General features: G+C 35.2%; 1 protein-coding gene across 2 annotated transcripts in view; it reads right to left on the bottom strand.

The window, feature by feature from the left end:
- Positions 1-3,394: 3,394 nt before the first annotated feature.
- KBTBD3 (kelch repeat and BTB domain containing 3) overlaps positions 3,395-17,558 on the bottom strand; it is a 29,844-nt gene continuing 15,680 nt past the window's right edge. The window contains exons 1-3 of one of the 2 annotated variants that reach the window (XM_066247610.1): positions 12,826-12,954; positions 11,486-11,551; positions 3,395-10,986 (exon numbers count right to left, since the gene is read on the bottom strand). In XM_066247610.1, the coding sequence (XP_066103707.1) occupies positions 9,384-10,982 (1,599 nt within the window). In that variant the 5' untranslated portion in view covers positions 10,983-10,986; positions 11,486-11,551; positions 12,826-12,954 and the 3' untranslated portion in view covers positions 3,395-9,383. Of the gene's footprint in view, positions 10,987-11,485; positions 11,552-12,825; positions 13,072-17,558 lie in introns of those variants that run through there. The other variant, XM_066247601.1, reaches the window with a different exon arrangement.

The raw sequence follows: 17,558 nt of genomic DNA, 5'->3' as shown, positions 1-17,558 counted from the left end.
AGAAGGCTTATGCCCTGGCAGTTGTCTGGTCACTGAGGTAGGTTAGCTTCTGCTGTTTTCATTTGTGGCTCATAGATATCTGATCTGTTCTTTTATTTATTTATTTTATTTTTTTTTAATTTTATTTATTTATTTATTCATTTTAAAGAGGAGAGAGAGAGAGAGAGAGAGAGAGAAAGGGGGGAGGAGCAGGAAGCATCAACTCCCATATATGCCTTGACCAGGCAAGCCCAGGGTTTTGAACCAGTGACCTCAGCATTCCAGGTCAACGCTTTATCCACTGTGCCGCCACAGGTCAGGCTGATCTGTTCTTTTAAAGCAGGGGTCGGGAACCTCTGGCTCGTGAGCCAGATGTGGTTCTTTCGATGGCTGCATCTGGCTCGCAGACAAATCTTTAATAAAAAAAAATAATAACGTTAAAAATATAAAACATTCTCATGTATTACACAATCCATTCATTTCCTACCGCTCATGTTCATGGTTGCGGGTGGCTGGAGCCAATCACAGCTGTTGTCCAGGACAACACCAAATTTTTATTGGATAATGTGTAATGTACACAGGTTGTTGTATGGCTCTCATGGAATTACATTTTAAAATATGTGGCAATCATGGCTCTCTCAGACAAAAAAGTTCCTGACCCCTGCTTTAAAGCTCAGTCATGTCCTGGAGGTCTCTCTCCACCTATGACTCATCTGAAGCCTAGCTGGTATTCCATTCTTTCCGTCTAGGGTGTCCACGTTGAAGTCTATACTGTATTACAGGATGTGTCATTGCAGCTATAGAAGCCCCCCAACTTGACCATGGCAAACTCAGTAATTCTGAGACTCATCAGAACCATGCAGGGCATCTGAGAAGGGGATGCCAAGAAAAGAAGAGCCTGATGTTGACATTTACTTGGCATCATGCAGCAGGATTCCAAAGAATCTCATCCAGGACCACCTTGCAGGCCCAGACCCTTGCTTGGTACCAGCAGGGGCCCATTGTGTCCCACTGGCTTCTTGTTTGCATCAGGTGAACTTGGGTGAGTTTTGCTTGGAACTCTGGACCTCCTTCTTTTAAGTGCACTCCAGAGGGACGAAGACTGCAAAGACCACGACCTATAACCAGGAGATTTTTGTTCATTAGAAAAGACATTAACTAAAGACTCTGTCCAACATTGTTGGAAGGGGCCTGCTCAGGTGCCTAACCACGAATGGACAACTACCCTGTCTCTGACACCTGTCTTTACTTACTGCAGAGATCAAGGACTTCTCTAGGATGAGAAGCACCCAATATCAGAGATGAACAGCTGCCCCAAAACATTGGTAAGGCCTGTATACCTACAAATTGATGTTGAACTTTATTGGGTTGATTTGGTTGATAGCAGGTCTTTACCTGCTATATTTATCTGCTAATATTAATCATAATAATAGTTACATTTGTTCATTAGGCTTTTCTCAAACCTTATATATGCAGCCTGCTATTATAATTGCTGAAGGTGGATAACTTTTGTATGATCAATAATACTCTTTATGGTTTCTCTTTTGCAATTTAGAAAAAATGCTATTGCAAAAAGAAGGGATGTGTGTTTTTAAGAGAAGTTCAAAGGAAGCAATTTGTATTAAGTTGGTTATTTCTGAATGTATAAAGAGACAAATTAGAAGAACAAAGCAAGTTGTAGAAGGTTAATAGAAAAGGAATATTGAGAAAGAATTTTTTTATGTATAAACACTAGAACCCAATTATGAAAGTGTGCTTACCCAACCTTATTAATTCAAATGGAAGTTGAAGTGACTATAAAACCATGGCGCTAACTACAATTGAGGTCCAGGAAATTTATTTATGAAACTCTTACAGTTTGGGCCTCTGGAATTTTTAAATGGTAAGAGCTGTGCTTACAGCACTTACTCTTATAATTTTGACCCTGATTAAACCTTAAAGTTACAGCTTCCAGTTGCACAATGAGCAGGAATCAGATTAATAATAGCACTTGAGTGTTAGTGTTTCCAATGAGAAGTAGGTGGGCCATAGCAATTGAGAACTCATCTCATGATCAGATTATGAAAACTAAAGAGGTGTATAATGTGCCCTCAGACAAGAAGTAAATATTATAACTATGTGCAAAATACAGATAAGTGAGACAAACAGAAAAACTTGGATCATGGTAGCTTATAGGTTAGAAATGATCCCAAGTGTTTTTCTTAATGAAGGTCCATGGGACCTGAGTGTACCCCATTTACCTTTCACTTTTGAGAAAAATTTGGCCCTGACTTCCTTCCAAGGTTATGGTCTTACCCCATCCCCAATGGTCCATCCTCAGCAAGAAAAATGCTGACACTAAGACTTCCTAGGAATAAGCCTTACCATAGGACCACATTATCCAACCAAAAGTTTGGTCATCAACGTATCCTTTGGATTGATTTATGACCAAAAGTGGGAAGTGTGGATGAAAGAGAAGCCACTTACTAAACCTGACAAGCTCAGGGGAGGCCTGCAGGGTGGCCTTACAAACTCAGAGACCTAAAGTAACCATATAGGATGATCTGAAACCAAAATTTTCTAAGTAAATGCAGTTCATGGTGGGTAGTCATATATTTTTTTCTTAACAGAAGTTAATATTTCCCTTAACTGAGCCTGTCTGTTGTCTTTTTTTTGCATCAATAATATAGCTGATAACATATCTTTGAAATGTAAGAGAAATTTTTTCCAGATTCCTCAACCTTTACAATGCAGTCATCACACTGAAGAGCCCAGAAATCCTTTATCATCACATACCTGCCTATGTAAAAGAAGTATGTATCTATACATTTCATTTCATCTTGTTATATTATTTTTGAGAGAGAGAAGGATAGGAAAGAAGAGATAGGAGAGATGAGAAGCAATTCACAATTGCCTCATTTTAGATGTCCATTGATTGCTTTTTATATGTACCTTGACCAAGGGGCTCAAGCCAGCCCAGTGATGCCTTGCTTAAGCCAGTAACCTTGGGCTCAAGCCAGTGACCTTGGAATCATGTAAATGATCCTGCACTCAAGCCAGTGACTCTGTGCTCAAGCTGGCAAGCCTGCTTATGCCAACAAGCCCATGCTCAAGCCCATGACCTTGGGGTTTCAAACTGGGGACCTTAGCGTTTCAGGCTGTCACTCTATCCTCCACACCACCACTGGCCAGGCTGTCTATACATTTTACTTTTTATCCAGGCCCAAGATTTTCCTGCTTCCCTGATCTATCACCAGTGGATTTCATGTAATCATCTTATATATTCCCCTCTGATTTTGATATATAAAGTAAGTGGTGAAACAGCTATTTTCTTAATCCATTGAGATTCACTTCCTGGCAAGTATTGTCAGTTTGGCTCAAAGAAACTCATAAAAATTTAAAAAAAAATAAAGAAGACCCTTAGTATCCACCTTTACTTTTTTTATTTCTAGTAACAATAAATACAAAAAGAATATGTTCTTTTCTAAGATACATTTTAATAAATTAATAATTATTTTATAGAATTATAATGTTTTATTACACATTAATCTGCTTAACATGGACCTGCAAAAATGCTGATTTTATTTCTCACAGTATGTGACAAAAGCCCACAATTCCAGTAATACAGATGAAACTTATTTATTATTTGTGTATAAAATGTAAGTAGGTTTCAGCACTATCCCCCCAAACTATTATGCTCTTACAGGAGAAACAGTCTAAGTGAAACTTGTAGTCGTCTTATCTATCAGTGCCTTTGAAAGGAAACAGAGAAAATATTAGAAATAAAATTCACTGAGAACAAATAATCCCTATGCACTAAAAATTTAGGTGGATAAATAACTTTGAATCTATAATTTCACTTTGAAAACCCAACTATACATATACTATACAATTATATAATCAGCTATGCATGTTCTCCAGAGCGGGGCAGTGCACTGTATAATACAATTTCACTCTCAAATAAAAAATGCTTCATTACAAACTTTTTCATATACTAACAAAAAAATGAAGTTGTATAAATTACCTACCCCAATTTCTCAGACTTTAAATAAGATATTACATACTGCAAAAAGAATTAACATACACATAACTAAAGCATAATGTGATAGCATTCTAAAACGTAAACCCAAACAATTTCCATTGTAGATGAAAGTTAGTTGCCAAATGTACAAGTATAGAAAACCCATTCAGTAACAATGTAACTATAATAAATACATTTTGTTTCATATATTGGCTTAATAGAATATCAGTATATTGGTTGTCTTATTATATGCAGGCACTATGCTAACTGCTAGGTCCAGAAATGGTGAATATACATCTCCTAAGAGCTTCCAATTAAATGAGGAAGATAGGCATGTAAAGTAATATATACACAACAGTGTGATTCTCAGAGAACTGTACTATTCTCATTATTTCAGCAACCTTGTTACCTTCAGAACCAATTTCATAATTTGTTAAGCTATAGAGATATGTTTGGGAATTGGTCAAAGTTATTGAAATAAACTAAGCTACCTGACCCAGAAATTTCTTTAATAATGGCATTGTTTTATGAAAATATCATACTCTATCCAACTGGTTAACAGCACAGATGAGTCTTCAAAATGATATTATTACCATAACGCTGGTTATTTATTCCTTTGTGAGCACTGTCCTCACTAGTTACCAAGGATGTGACTGCTTCGGTTCCAATGTCTTGTACAGTTTTTAGGGTTGTTTTTTAGAAGTGCTTTTAAAATTCTGAAAACCACATCCCATGACAAATGACTGAAAAGACATTAAAATTTGACTTTAGACACCTCTTCTAAAAACACGTTTGTGACTATGTTAATAGATAGGAGAGAGAGAGAGAGAGAGAGCGAAGATCCAGCCCAAATTGGATTTATAGGAGCTAGAGAGCTGGTAAGGGAATGAGACGCCTGAACTATCAAGAGGTTATGTAATGCTGGTCAAGTGCACCCACGAAAAAAGGTGCTAGAGCTAGAACAGAGGCAATTATACAAAGAGAAGCATGTAATCCCGGCCATCGTGGCTGGTTTTAAAGTGCTAAGGTTTTAAACAAGGACAACAATGAGGCTTTGATCTTAGAGGAATGGGATTGTGCTGCTGTCTCAAACACTTGTGGAGAGAGCAACCTAGGACCAGGAGCTGGAATTATTACAGGGAGGCAGACTTGTGTTTCATGTTAGCAAGAACTTTCTAACAGAACTGATCAAAATGGAGGTAGTGAGCTCTTTAGCCCTGGAAGCACTGAATTAGAAACTGAAAGAAAAGTCACTGTTCAAAGATGTTTTAGAAGTTAGAGGGGCCTTCTCTATCAGGTTGAAAGCTGTATTAGATTTCAAAGTTATTTTCAAGTTTCAATATGAGTCCATGATTTAGAAGAGTTATCTTCTGATGTGTGTAATGGTATTATGCTCTGATTAAACCCCTACTTAGATATTAAATTTGACTAAGCATCATAGTGTCATAAAATTTATTTATAAATACATCTAGATTTTAAAGTTATAAAGGTACTTTCAAATCACACAATCTAATAGAATCACTACATTTAGCTATATAGCTACATTCGCTGCGAAATAAGAACAATAATTCAGACAAAAATTATAGGTACTGGTCTTTTTTCTATTTACTGTAAAACAGATGCACACCTATGGTACACAGAAAAAAAAAAACATTATTAGCAACTTACCATAAATGTCAGCACCATTTACAGATTTTTTTCCTGAGTAATTAAAACACAAACAATATCCTTCAATAAGAATGCTCCTGAAGTGATGTAGTTTTTTTTTAATGATGTAGGTCATTAAAAAAAAGACTCAAGTCCTATTGAAATCTTGAGTATGCAGAAATGTTAAAATCAAGTTTAAAAAAATGCTGAATTGAAGGTGAAAGCAATTAGTAATATGTCAGAAAACAATTAAGATAAAAATTTGTAAATAGAATGTAGAAATCTTTGGTTGTGCATTCCTGTGTAGGAATTTATTGAACTAATCATCTGCCACATGCCAGTCTTTGATAATTTGTCTTATTCTACATATGGCTTGGCTTTATAAAGTGGAGTAGAGTTGTTTCTTGCGCTCAACTACTTCCCTACAAATTCTAGCCTTTGTTTTTAGGTTGCCCTTTAGGGCACCCTACTGGCAGACATTTTTGAGTCTTACAAATTCAATTCTAAATATAAGAAAAGATATTCCAAACATCTAATCCAATTACACTGAGAATGATGATGTAAAATAACATATATTCAACAATATATTTAATAATTATTTATTGCTTCTAAATCTCTAAGTGCAAACAAATGCTTCCTTCTATACTTGATTCTGATCCCCAAATTGTATATATAACTTGAGCTAGGTATACTGAACACATATCCCAGTATTTTTCTTGTATATGAGAAATATGGAATTGTGCTGCAGCATGTGCTAACTATCTATGATAAAGACCTCTTTCCATCCCCACACTAGTTGAGTGTATGGGAATATAGTTAATTGTGATTATTCAAATATTCTTCATATACTCAGTCTCCCAGGCACTAGATGAACCAAAGGTGATCCAAAGGACAATCACTCTAGGAATGTCCATTAACTTTGAATTTATTTCATAAAAATGTTGAATTTAACCTCTTATATTTAACAATACCATATACCTATTTCAATTTTATAAGGTATTACATTAGAATTTTTTTTGCCTGCATAATCCAAATGTAGTGGAGTAAGAGAAATGATAAAGGATTAGAAATGTTAAACAATTTCTCCACAAGAATGAAATCTGGATAATGAGCACAATCTCTTTGTTTCTACATTGCAGCAGTGGCTGAAGGATGACAAGGAAAGAGAATCAGACTTTAAAGAAAAAAACTTACAGAAGAAGCCATTGAGAAAAGGATATTATTCCCGCTTCCCCAACCTTACTGGCAGGAGAAATAGCCGCTTCTAGGGGTACTGAGAATACACTTGAGAGATCACTGAAACTTGCATACTAGCATGTCAGATATCTAGGAGGGTAGGTGAGAGCAGAATTATGTTATATATATGTATATATTGGCCAGTGAAGCCACAGTGATTGCCAAGATCAGAAAGATATTGCCAGTTTGGTCATTGACCATGTATCTGTATGGCTTGGTTCTTGAGAATTTTGAACACATGGAACAAGAGCAGACAGATCAAATTAAAACACTGTCTTATAAGAAGATATAAAATTAGAAAGAACAAGATCAACTACTGACAGGGCCAAGCCTAGCACAGACTGCTATGATACCAAGGGAAAAGACCAGTAAATAAAGAGTTGGGGGATTTATGACTAGAGTCCTTTTCTTACAAACACAACTAATGAAGAGCACTCAGGAACAGAGTAAAGGGACAGCAGTAAGGAAAAATGATTAACAAGTGACCTGCAGCAATTGCAGTAACTTCGGCAGAAAGCCATATACATTAGGAAATATATTAATCCAAATGTAGAGGGAGCGACCTATGCCTGGATTACAAAAATACTTCCAAAAACATTACCATAAATCAATGAGCAATGAGAAGAATGGTAGAACTCAAGATGATACAATAAGGAAACAAGATCAGGAAGGGATTCTATTTTGCTTTAGTTTCTACTTTTTGGAAGAGATTAACATTTCTACAGTCAGTGATTAAAACAATCTTTAAAACATTTTAATTATATATGCTTAAATCAACAGTTCAGCCATATAGGTCACCGCTGTTATCATCTTGTTTTCAAGCCACACACACACGCGCGCGCGCGCACACACACACACACACACACACACACGGGGGAGAGGAGGGCAGAGCTAAATAAGGTAGGCAGGAAGGCCACCAATTCTACAGAATACTTTTTATACAACTGTCATCTTATTAGGGACAGTCCCTGATTTTGTAATTGCATGATAATGCAGTCTAATATCCTGTTCTGTTTTGAAAATACATTCCCAATTTAGGATTGTATACATTTAGACGGTAAAATAAAAGAACTTTCATTAAGTTCACTTTGAAACACTTCTATGGAATATGTACATTTACAACAGATTAACATTACAGACTGTGGGAAATTACATTTGATTCCAGAGAAATCCAATCTGCACATTCCCTGAGCTGTAAATAGGGGGTCTAAAAACTGACTAAAGAAACATACCCCTTCAGAGAGCAGAATCATCCTAGCTGAGAAAAAGGATGATTAATACTCTTCCATTGTTTGGGTTAAAGGTGATTAAACAGCTGAACAGATGTGGGCTGTGACTACAACTATTAATACCAAAAGCCCAGTCATTTATTTAAAATTTAGAAAATAATTCACCATGAAAATTTTACTAAACTGGTAAACCAACATGGTACTTTAGAGATGGTATATATCATCACAGAAAACTAATATGGTACTAATTTAAATGCTGAAATTCCTAATTGCAACACTAATTTGGACATTTAATAGTTTAAGAAATGCACAATAATGATCCATTTATTTAGAGGTCATATTTTCTATATCTTCAATTACATTGGAACCTGGCAATAACAGAAATATTATTTTAGCATTTCCAGCCAAGAATCCAAGAACTTCACTCAAACAGGTTACATGTTAAGATAAAGTCAGGTTAGTGTAACAGTGTAACTGGAACTAATAATTGAATCAAAAATGTTAATTTACTGAACTTGAACCAGGAAATAAGAGAGATGTGATACTGCTAGAAATTTAAACCAACTAACACCAAGAAATAATGAAAACAGCAATATTAAAAGTATTTCAGTAACTTCTGAGAGCATTATGAAATTATAACATGGTACATCACGCTTTTAATAAAGAGCTGAATTGTTAAAAGTTGAATTATAAAAAAAGTTAAGCTATGTTAGTGTACAGTTTAGAAGGCTGGGGAAACACAATGCATTTTAGAAAGATTCCTGACCAAAACAATGGTGAAAGAAAGAAAGGATTTAAAAGAAGCTAACCATGATCAGAAAGGATAGAAATTCAACAACTCTTATACCTGTAGTAACAAGGTAGCATTCTCACCTCCAATCTATTTTCCACTTTATATAAAAGAGTGTATATAATGCATTTTTACTACCTAAAAGGATTTCTCCCATCTCCATAGTACAAATCTGTAAACTTTGTTTTTACTAGTCTTTTATGTACTTTAAAAATTAAAACATTGAAGCCTATGAGTTTTATTTACATATGAAAATACTAAGTATTCTGGATTCCCCAAGATTAAATTACATTCAGTATATTTTTTGGTAAAATGTATTTTGTATTTTAAGTTTTTTGGAACTGATAATTCTTATATAGTACGTATTCATAGTAATTCTCTAATAGAAGGTACATTTTAATTTAATAAAATGTAAATGCCTTTTTATCGATGATTAATATTAACAGTTACTATAGGTTTCTAGAACCAGAAGAGTTTCACAATGTCTAAGAACACACTATTTTTAGAAATGATTAGAAATCCATGGGTCCCTGTATTTATTAAACTGGATCATCTGGCAGTAAAATTCAGTTAAGGCTTTTGGCATTGGTGAAACTTCTTCCCACTCAGACCTACTGCTGTGGTAGACCTGCACTTCGTCAGTGATTTCGTCGGGTGCATAATCACCGCCTAATATATAAATTTTATCTTCAATTCCAACTGCACCTGCATTAAAGCCTGCACATTCAAAAGATCCTTCACCCTTCCAGACACAAGTATCTGGACAAAAACTATAAACCTTATAGGTGGAAAGGTCACATATATACAGTGTGCAGTTTACTGGGACAGCTTTAATTAGTGTTGCATGAAAAAACTGCCCAAATTCTGCTACTAATTCAGACCACTGATCAGTTGTAGCATTGTATTTAAAAAAGCAATCAAGTGATGGGTTAAAGGCATCTGTAATCTCTACCTCTGATCCAAGAACATAAATTACATTCTGGCATGCACTTGCTTCAGGGTAGTATATGCCCCTGGGTAATGGGCTAACAGACTTCCATTCTTTGGAAAGAGGGTTGTAAGATTCAACATCTAACAGACTTTTAATGTCCTGAGATCCTGTAGTCTTTCCACCTATGACAAATAATCTATTAAGGGCCATAACCGATGTATGCATGGTTCTTGGTGTTTTCATGGTCGAGACCAGGAAGAAATCATTTTTGACTGGACAGTAGCACCAGGTTTGGTCAGTGGCATCATGGTATGGCTCTGCAATATGAAGCCGAACCGTTCTACAACATGGCCCTTTGCAACCACCCGTCAAGAATATTTTTTCTCCGTAACTTGACAGACTAGATCCTGGTAAATCAATCAGGTGTGATTGTGGCAGTATTTTCCATGAATCAGTCTTAATGTTATAGCAAAATGTATATTGATTTTCTCCACTTTCCTCAGTTTTGTGAACAAATATGTATTTTTCAGTTGTGGATGGTCGAGCATCAGGAAAAAGTCCACAAGAACCTTGTACACACTTAACTGCATCCATGATTATGTCAAAACAGTCTGTGCTTTTGAGTAAACACTCTTCATTGATAAGACAGTCTTGCAGTGTCTCCTCAGGTAACTGATGTAATCTTACTTTTTCAATCAAATAAGGTAGATGCTTTTGCCTTGATTCTAAATCATATTTAGTCCAATTAAGGACAACTTTCAGTACAGTTTCTTCTTCAGGAACATCTAATTCATCTGATTCCAGACATTTCTGCAGTATTCCAAAATTTATCTCTAAGAAATCACTAGATTTATACAGTAAGGAAAAGTGATGTTGCACAAAATATAATGCATGATCAAACAAACGGGTCGAGCCATAGCTATCTGATATAGATAACAACTGTAAACAATTGACAACATTAATACTTTTTATTAAAAAGTCACTGCAAGCTTTGGAAAGGAAGGAAACTTGAAGAAATGATGACAACTGGAAAAACATTTCCACATTATCATCTGTTATCTTTGTCTTTCCAGTATAGGCATAATCAAGAAATGCTTTTACTGCCGTGGCGGACAAATTAGTAATGGTAACACTTCCACCATCTCTTTCTTTCATGTTTACTTCAAACATAGCCCTGCAAAAAATAAAAAACATAGGAGAAGTAAACAAAATATTCTATTCCATAATTTCAATATTGCCTTTAGAAGATTTTCTTTACTGTTGATTGTAAAATATATTTCAGAGCATTCTAATAAATTATTTTGATATATTAAACAGTTACATGATATTATTTATTGGTAAAACATATGTATTACATAATCCCCACATTGCAACAGATATACATTACACCTGATCTATAGCAACTAATCCAAAGGCTATAAAAAGATTCAGATTTTGTATACTGATTTGATGTTCTTATATATTATTCATAAAATCAGGGTAAAATCTCTCCTAATAGCTGAATTTACTTATGAATTTATCTCCGCAGGTGATAATTAAAATTACTTAAGATACATAAATTCTTCTGGGTTTAGTATTTAAAAGTCTCTTTCAAATTAATTTTCAATTTGGCAGTCGTGAGACCTGTGAAAGATGGAACACAGTGAGATAGATATCAGATGTCTTCAACGCACCTGTTTGTGTGTAGAAATCCACCAAAAAGATGAATATACCTCTAAAAGGAGACATTTCATACAGCACTTTAGGGAAAAGGGAATATGGTTTCATAAAACTAAGCAATAACAGTGTACCACACCCACGGTCACATGTCTAATAAATAGGAGAGCTGGGATTTAGATTGAAGGCATGTGTATTAAGGGGCCACGCTCTTAACCATTGTACTACAGAACTTCCTCTGATGAAGAGGTGACATGAGGATAAGGGAGCAGAAAAGAACTCTACTTGGAAGAAAAACTGGATTAGAAGAAAGGAGAAGAAACTAGTGGAACCTGAGAGATGGAGCATAAGAACAGTCAGGGCTCCAGTGACGTGTGCAGAAGAATTACTGAAGTTACCTGAGAGGAGAAATGAAATAGATGCAAACATACAGTGTAGTTGGGCAAACAGCCAATAAAAGTTGTATTTTTTATCTTAACTCTGACTTTTTTATTAAGTTTGTTTTTTTTTTTTTAGAGATTTAAACCCTGCTTACTTCAAATAGAAACTGCTTACAAAATTGAACATAATGCAAAATACTGCAGTGATGACTTTAGTTTATTGTAGTATGACTAGGAGAGCTGAAATCCAGGATGTCACCAAGAGTACTGTGTGTCTGACCAAGAGGTCTCACAGGGTGGGTCATGTGTCTGACCCTTCAGCCTTGTACAATCAAAAACATAAGGTCAAAACAGTGAGTTCTTACAGACACTCCAGTGAGTTCATGACTAGGACACTCCTTGTAAAATGATCTATATCGGAACCAACTTATATTCAGAATGCTGCCTAAACTTACAACAAGCTGGAGGCTCTCCAGAGTGCTTCTGGGGGTGCTTTTCCTATTCTAGGAGCATCCGTGCCAAAGGAGAAATCATGAAATCTTCTGGGTTAGAGTCCCTCTCCTCCAGATAATCCATGGACACAGCACATGACTGAAATATATTTTCCTCTCAGACTCCTTATTTTCTTTTAACTTTGCTTTCATTGAGGATGAATCTGTCCTTTCTCCTTTTTCCAAATGACACAGTGCAGAGAATCCCTCAAATAAAACTGACCCCAGATCAAAATAATTTTTCCCCTAAACATTTCAAGAGACTAATGTTCTAGAAAACTTTTGGAAATGCTGGCCTGTGAAGACCGGAGCTTTACAAAGACGGTCCTCAATTTTCATACTCCAAAGTCATTCGTTCATCTAGGTTCTAATGAGCTCTTTTCAAGAATTAAAAACTGTTGCATGCTCCTGTGGGTGGAAAGTTGAGTCAAGTTTAAGAAATAATTATCCATACCATAAAATGATGCATAAACAAGGCAAAAGTACCTGAAGAAGTCACTGCAAGCTGCTAACACACAACGGTGACAGGGGATTATTTCATCTTTCAAGATTATTTTGAAATCATAAAAGGCATTTTGTTCTCTAAAATTTTGCAGTACACTTAAGATTTTCTGCCCATGATCTTCTGACACAAGGAAGTTGTTTATCTTCTCAGATGGAACTCCATTGCATGAACTTCGTGGATAGAAATCATATGAATTATCCATAGCCAATTTCTATCTGTTATTAGAACTGAAATGAAAAAAAAAATCACTGAAGTAAAATCCTAATAAATTTTTCAGATTAAAATTTGCCCTCCTTATTATCAATTACAAAAAGAATGCTCACTAAGAACAATTATAAGATAGTAAACTTTGTTCTAAAGATTTGTTTCCATGACATTCAAAAAACATTCCTTTAAATTTTTACAAATATTGTGATCACTGGCGTAAAAAGTATATTATTAAGGGATAAAGTTCAAGGCTATAAAAATGTGTTAAATAGCACAACTTGTAAGTTGTATAAATAGCTTATATAAGATGTCACTACATGACTAGTCTTGTTATATGTAAGAGCTATTTTTTATATAGTAGTTATCATTTGGATATATACCCAACACATCCCTCTCCCCACTCATTCATTTGCTTCTGGTAACAAAGCAGATGTTAAAATGTTGATTTTGAAACATAGTTATATGCCTTTTGGGGTTGAAATTTTAAAAGACAACTGATTGAAAAAAAATCAATTTTAAGCTGTATTAACTAGTTATGACCTTTACTAAGGAAAAAAAAGACCAGAGGCAGTTCTGAACCAGGTGTTACTCCTGGTCTATTTCTCAAGTCTAGCGACAGGCTGGAGCATCCATCTGTTACAGCAATGTAGGGTCTTCACTTCACGGCCTGCCTCAGAACACCACAGACTTGGTTGGGAGACTCGACCTCTACACCCACCTCAGTCAGCAAAAGTGGAATGGAGAACCTAGAATTCTGACTTGCCAGGGTGTAATGAGGTGCCTCAACTCTCCTCCCATCCCTGTACTGGAGTAATATCCGAGAAGGCTGAGTGGAGATCCAGAAAATTAATCTCTGCAGAGTGGTAACAGTGCCCATCAATCACCTCCCCTCACCATAAGTAGAGATGCTGTGGCACCTGGGGAGTCTGGACTTCTACTCCTTACGGCACTAACGTGGCATTCCTTCCTCACCTTGCTGGGGCTGAGTCAAAGGCCTAGTGTAGAGGCCAGACTTTCACTAGCATTCAGCAGCAACAAGCCACCCTCACAGGATATCAGTGCAGACCACATGAGGAGCAGTAACAAGGTGCCCCTCCTTCTCTCAGCCACAGTGTTATCAGAGGACGCAGAGTGGGGAGTCTGAACTCCCAACTCTATCCAGCAGTAAGAAGGAGCCCTTCCTAGCCCAGAGGTGAGACAGAAAATCTGGACTTCCACCCCAACCTGGAATTAATAAGGTAGTCACTTCTACCCAATAGAGTAGTGCCAGAAAAGACCTGCTAACATGCAAATTTTAAGTAAGTTCTAGAGTCTTAAATATAACATTATGTATATAGCCAAGAATCAGAAATATATCAAAATCAGTGAGAAAAAACAATCAACATATGAACATGGGGATGACACAGAAGTCAGAATTATCTGCCAAGAATTTTAAAACAGTCATCATAGAAATGCTTCAATGAGCAATTATAAACATGAGGCAAATGGAAACATGGAAAATCTCAGTAAAGAAAAAGGAGACATAAAGAATGAAATAAAAATTTTAGAACAAATATAATAACCAAATATAATGGAGAAAAAATTAAAAAATCAATGAGCTTGAAGAGAAAACAACAGAAACTACACAATCTGAACACTGTGTAATACACTGAAAAACAGACTGAACATAGAAAAATCAAAACATTCTGAGATGAGGGGGAAATAAGAAGATTTCTCATGAGTACACCTACTCTAAAAAGGTAGATAAGAAAGTTCTCTAACCAGCAGTTTAACAATTTAAAAAATCTTGTAATATAAAGAAGGAAAGAAAAAGAGCAATAATATGGTTAAATACAATAGACTTTGTATCTCTTCTTGCTTTTTTAAAATTATGTTTGATGCCTGAAGCAAAAATTATAGCATTGCCTAATGGGTAGGTCAATGGGTATATAGAAATTATTTAAAACAATTATGTAATGCAGATATGAGGAAGAGTAAAAGGAAGTAAAAGATCATAAAGTTTCTACACTTTACTCAAACTGGTAAAATGTTTACACTAGTATTGTCAGAGAACATATGTTATATATATATATATGCACACACACATATATATTTTATATTGATGATTTAATACCTAGTACAACTACTGAAAAGTCGACACAAAGAGATACACTCAGTCACTACAGCTAAATCAAAATGGAATTCTAAAACTGGTTCATGTAACCCACAGGAGTATAGAAAAAAATATAAATTAGAAATAGAGAAACTAAACAGAAAACAACCAACCATAAAACAGACAAGTACCAACATATCAATAATTGCAATAGATGCAAATCAGTTAGTGTAAATGGCCTATATACACCAATTAAAAGACAAAGATTAGCCAAGTAGATTTTTTTAAAAAGACACAACTTTACCCTGATTTATTAATGTCACTTCATTAAATTTAATTAAAAAAATAGTGTGGGGGGAAAAAAAAGACCCAACTTTATACTTCCTATATATAACTCATTTTAAATAGAATGATATAAGTAGGTTGAAAGTAAAAGGATGGAAAAAGATAAAACTATGCAACCATTAATTAAAAGATAACAAGTATGGCTATATTAATATCAGATCAAGTAGACTTCAGCAAGGAAAATGATCAGAAAGAGACTAATATTATATAACATCAGTCCACCAAGAAGTAAACCTAAATGTGTACATAGCAAACAAAAGGGCTGCAAAATATGTTAAGTAAAAACTGACAGAACTTAAAATAAAAATAGACAAATCTACTATTATAGCTTGAAACATTAACAACTCTCTAAAATTAATAGAAGAGAATAAGTAAGCAGTGATATCGAACTCAACCCCACATAAACCAACAGAATCTAATCAACATTTATAGAAAACTCCACTTAACAACAAAATACACATTATTTTCAAGTATTCATAGGATATATACCAAGAGTGAACAAATCTTGAGCCACAAAACAAACCTCAAATGACTTAAAAGAACTGAAACACACAACTACATACACTCTCTGATCACAATGGAATCAAACTAGAAATCAGTAAGAAAAAGAGCATAAAAATGTTCACACTTGAAAACTAAATAACACACTTCTGAATAATCCATGAAATCAGAGGAGGTATCAAGGGAAATAAAACAATACATTAAGCTGAATGAAAATAAAAATACAACACATCAAAATGTGTGATACAGCTAAAGCAGCACAGAGAAAAATTCATAGCACTAGCACATATTGAATATATTAGAAAAGAATAAAGGTCTCCAATCAATAATCTAAGCTCCCACCTCAAGAAACTGAAAAAACAAAAAATAAACCTAGCAAATTAAACTAAATGTAGGCAGAAAGAAATGATAAAGAGATTGAAAACAGAAACCTGCACAGAAAATCAATGAAACAAAGAACTTATATTTTGAATAGTTTGATAAAATAGGTAAACCTCGAGCAAGAGTGACAAAGTATAAAAGAGGGAAGACACAAATTACTACTATCAGGATTGAAATGGAAACCACTGCAGACCATAGGACATTAAAAGAATAAGGGAATACTATAAACAACTCTACATATAAGAAATTTGATAGTGCAGATAAAATGGATTAATTCTTCAAAACACACACATAACCATAACTCCCTCAAGATGAAATATAAAATTTGAAGAGCCCTGGAACTAAGGAAATTAAATTTACCAAAAGTTTAAATGAGAATTAATACCACATCTATACAATTTCTTCTAGAATACAGAATAGAAGGAAACACTCCCTAACTAATTTCTTGAAGTCAGTGTTACTATGGTACCCTAAAGAGAGACAGTACAATAAAATTCCCTCAGTACAGAACAATATCCCTCAAAAATATAGATGTATTGTAAAATTCTTTCTGAAAATTAGCAAAAATAATTCAGCAATATATAAAAGGAATTATCCCGAGTTTATCCAGCCATGTAAGGATGATTCAGTATCAGAATATCAATCAATATTATGCAACATTAAAGCAAGCTATAAAAGAAAAATTACATAAGCCTGACCAGGCGGTGGCGCAATAGACAGAGCCCTAGACTGGGACACAGAGCACCCAGGTTCAAAACCCTGAGGTCACTGGCTTGAGCTTGGGCTCACCAGCTTGAGCGTAGGGTTGCTGGCTTGAGTGTGGGATCATAGACATGACTCCATGGTCACTAGCTTAAGTCCAAATGTCGTTGGCTTGAAGCCCAAGGTTGCTGGCTTGAATAAGGGGTCACTTGGTCTGCTGTTGCCCGCCCTTGGGTCAAGGCACATATGAGAAAGCAATCAACAAATTAAGATGCTGCAATGAAGAATTGATGCTTCTCATCTCTCTCCCTTCCTGTCTATCTGTCCCTATCTGTCCCTCTCTCTGTCTCTGTCACAAAAAGAAAAAGATTACATGATTGTATAAGCTGACAAAGTACAGTCATGGGCCACTTCACAACAAGAATACAATAGGAGAAACAAGTCACTAGGTGATATTATTGTTGTGCAAACATCATAGCGTGTACT

The sequence above is a fragment of the Saccopteryx bilineata genome, chromosome 1, assembly GCF_036850765.1.
Source record: "Saccopteryx bilineata isolate mSacBil1 chromosome 1, mSacBil1_pri_phased_curated, whole genome shotgun sequence".
Lineage (NCBI taxonomy): Eukaryota > Metazoa > Chordata > Mammalia > Chiroptera > Emballonuridae > Saccopteryx > Saccopteryx bilineata.
Note: the sequence above shows the minus strand (reverse complement) of the source record. Positions and strands in the feature narration are given on the sequence as shown.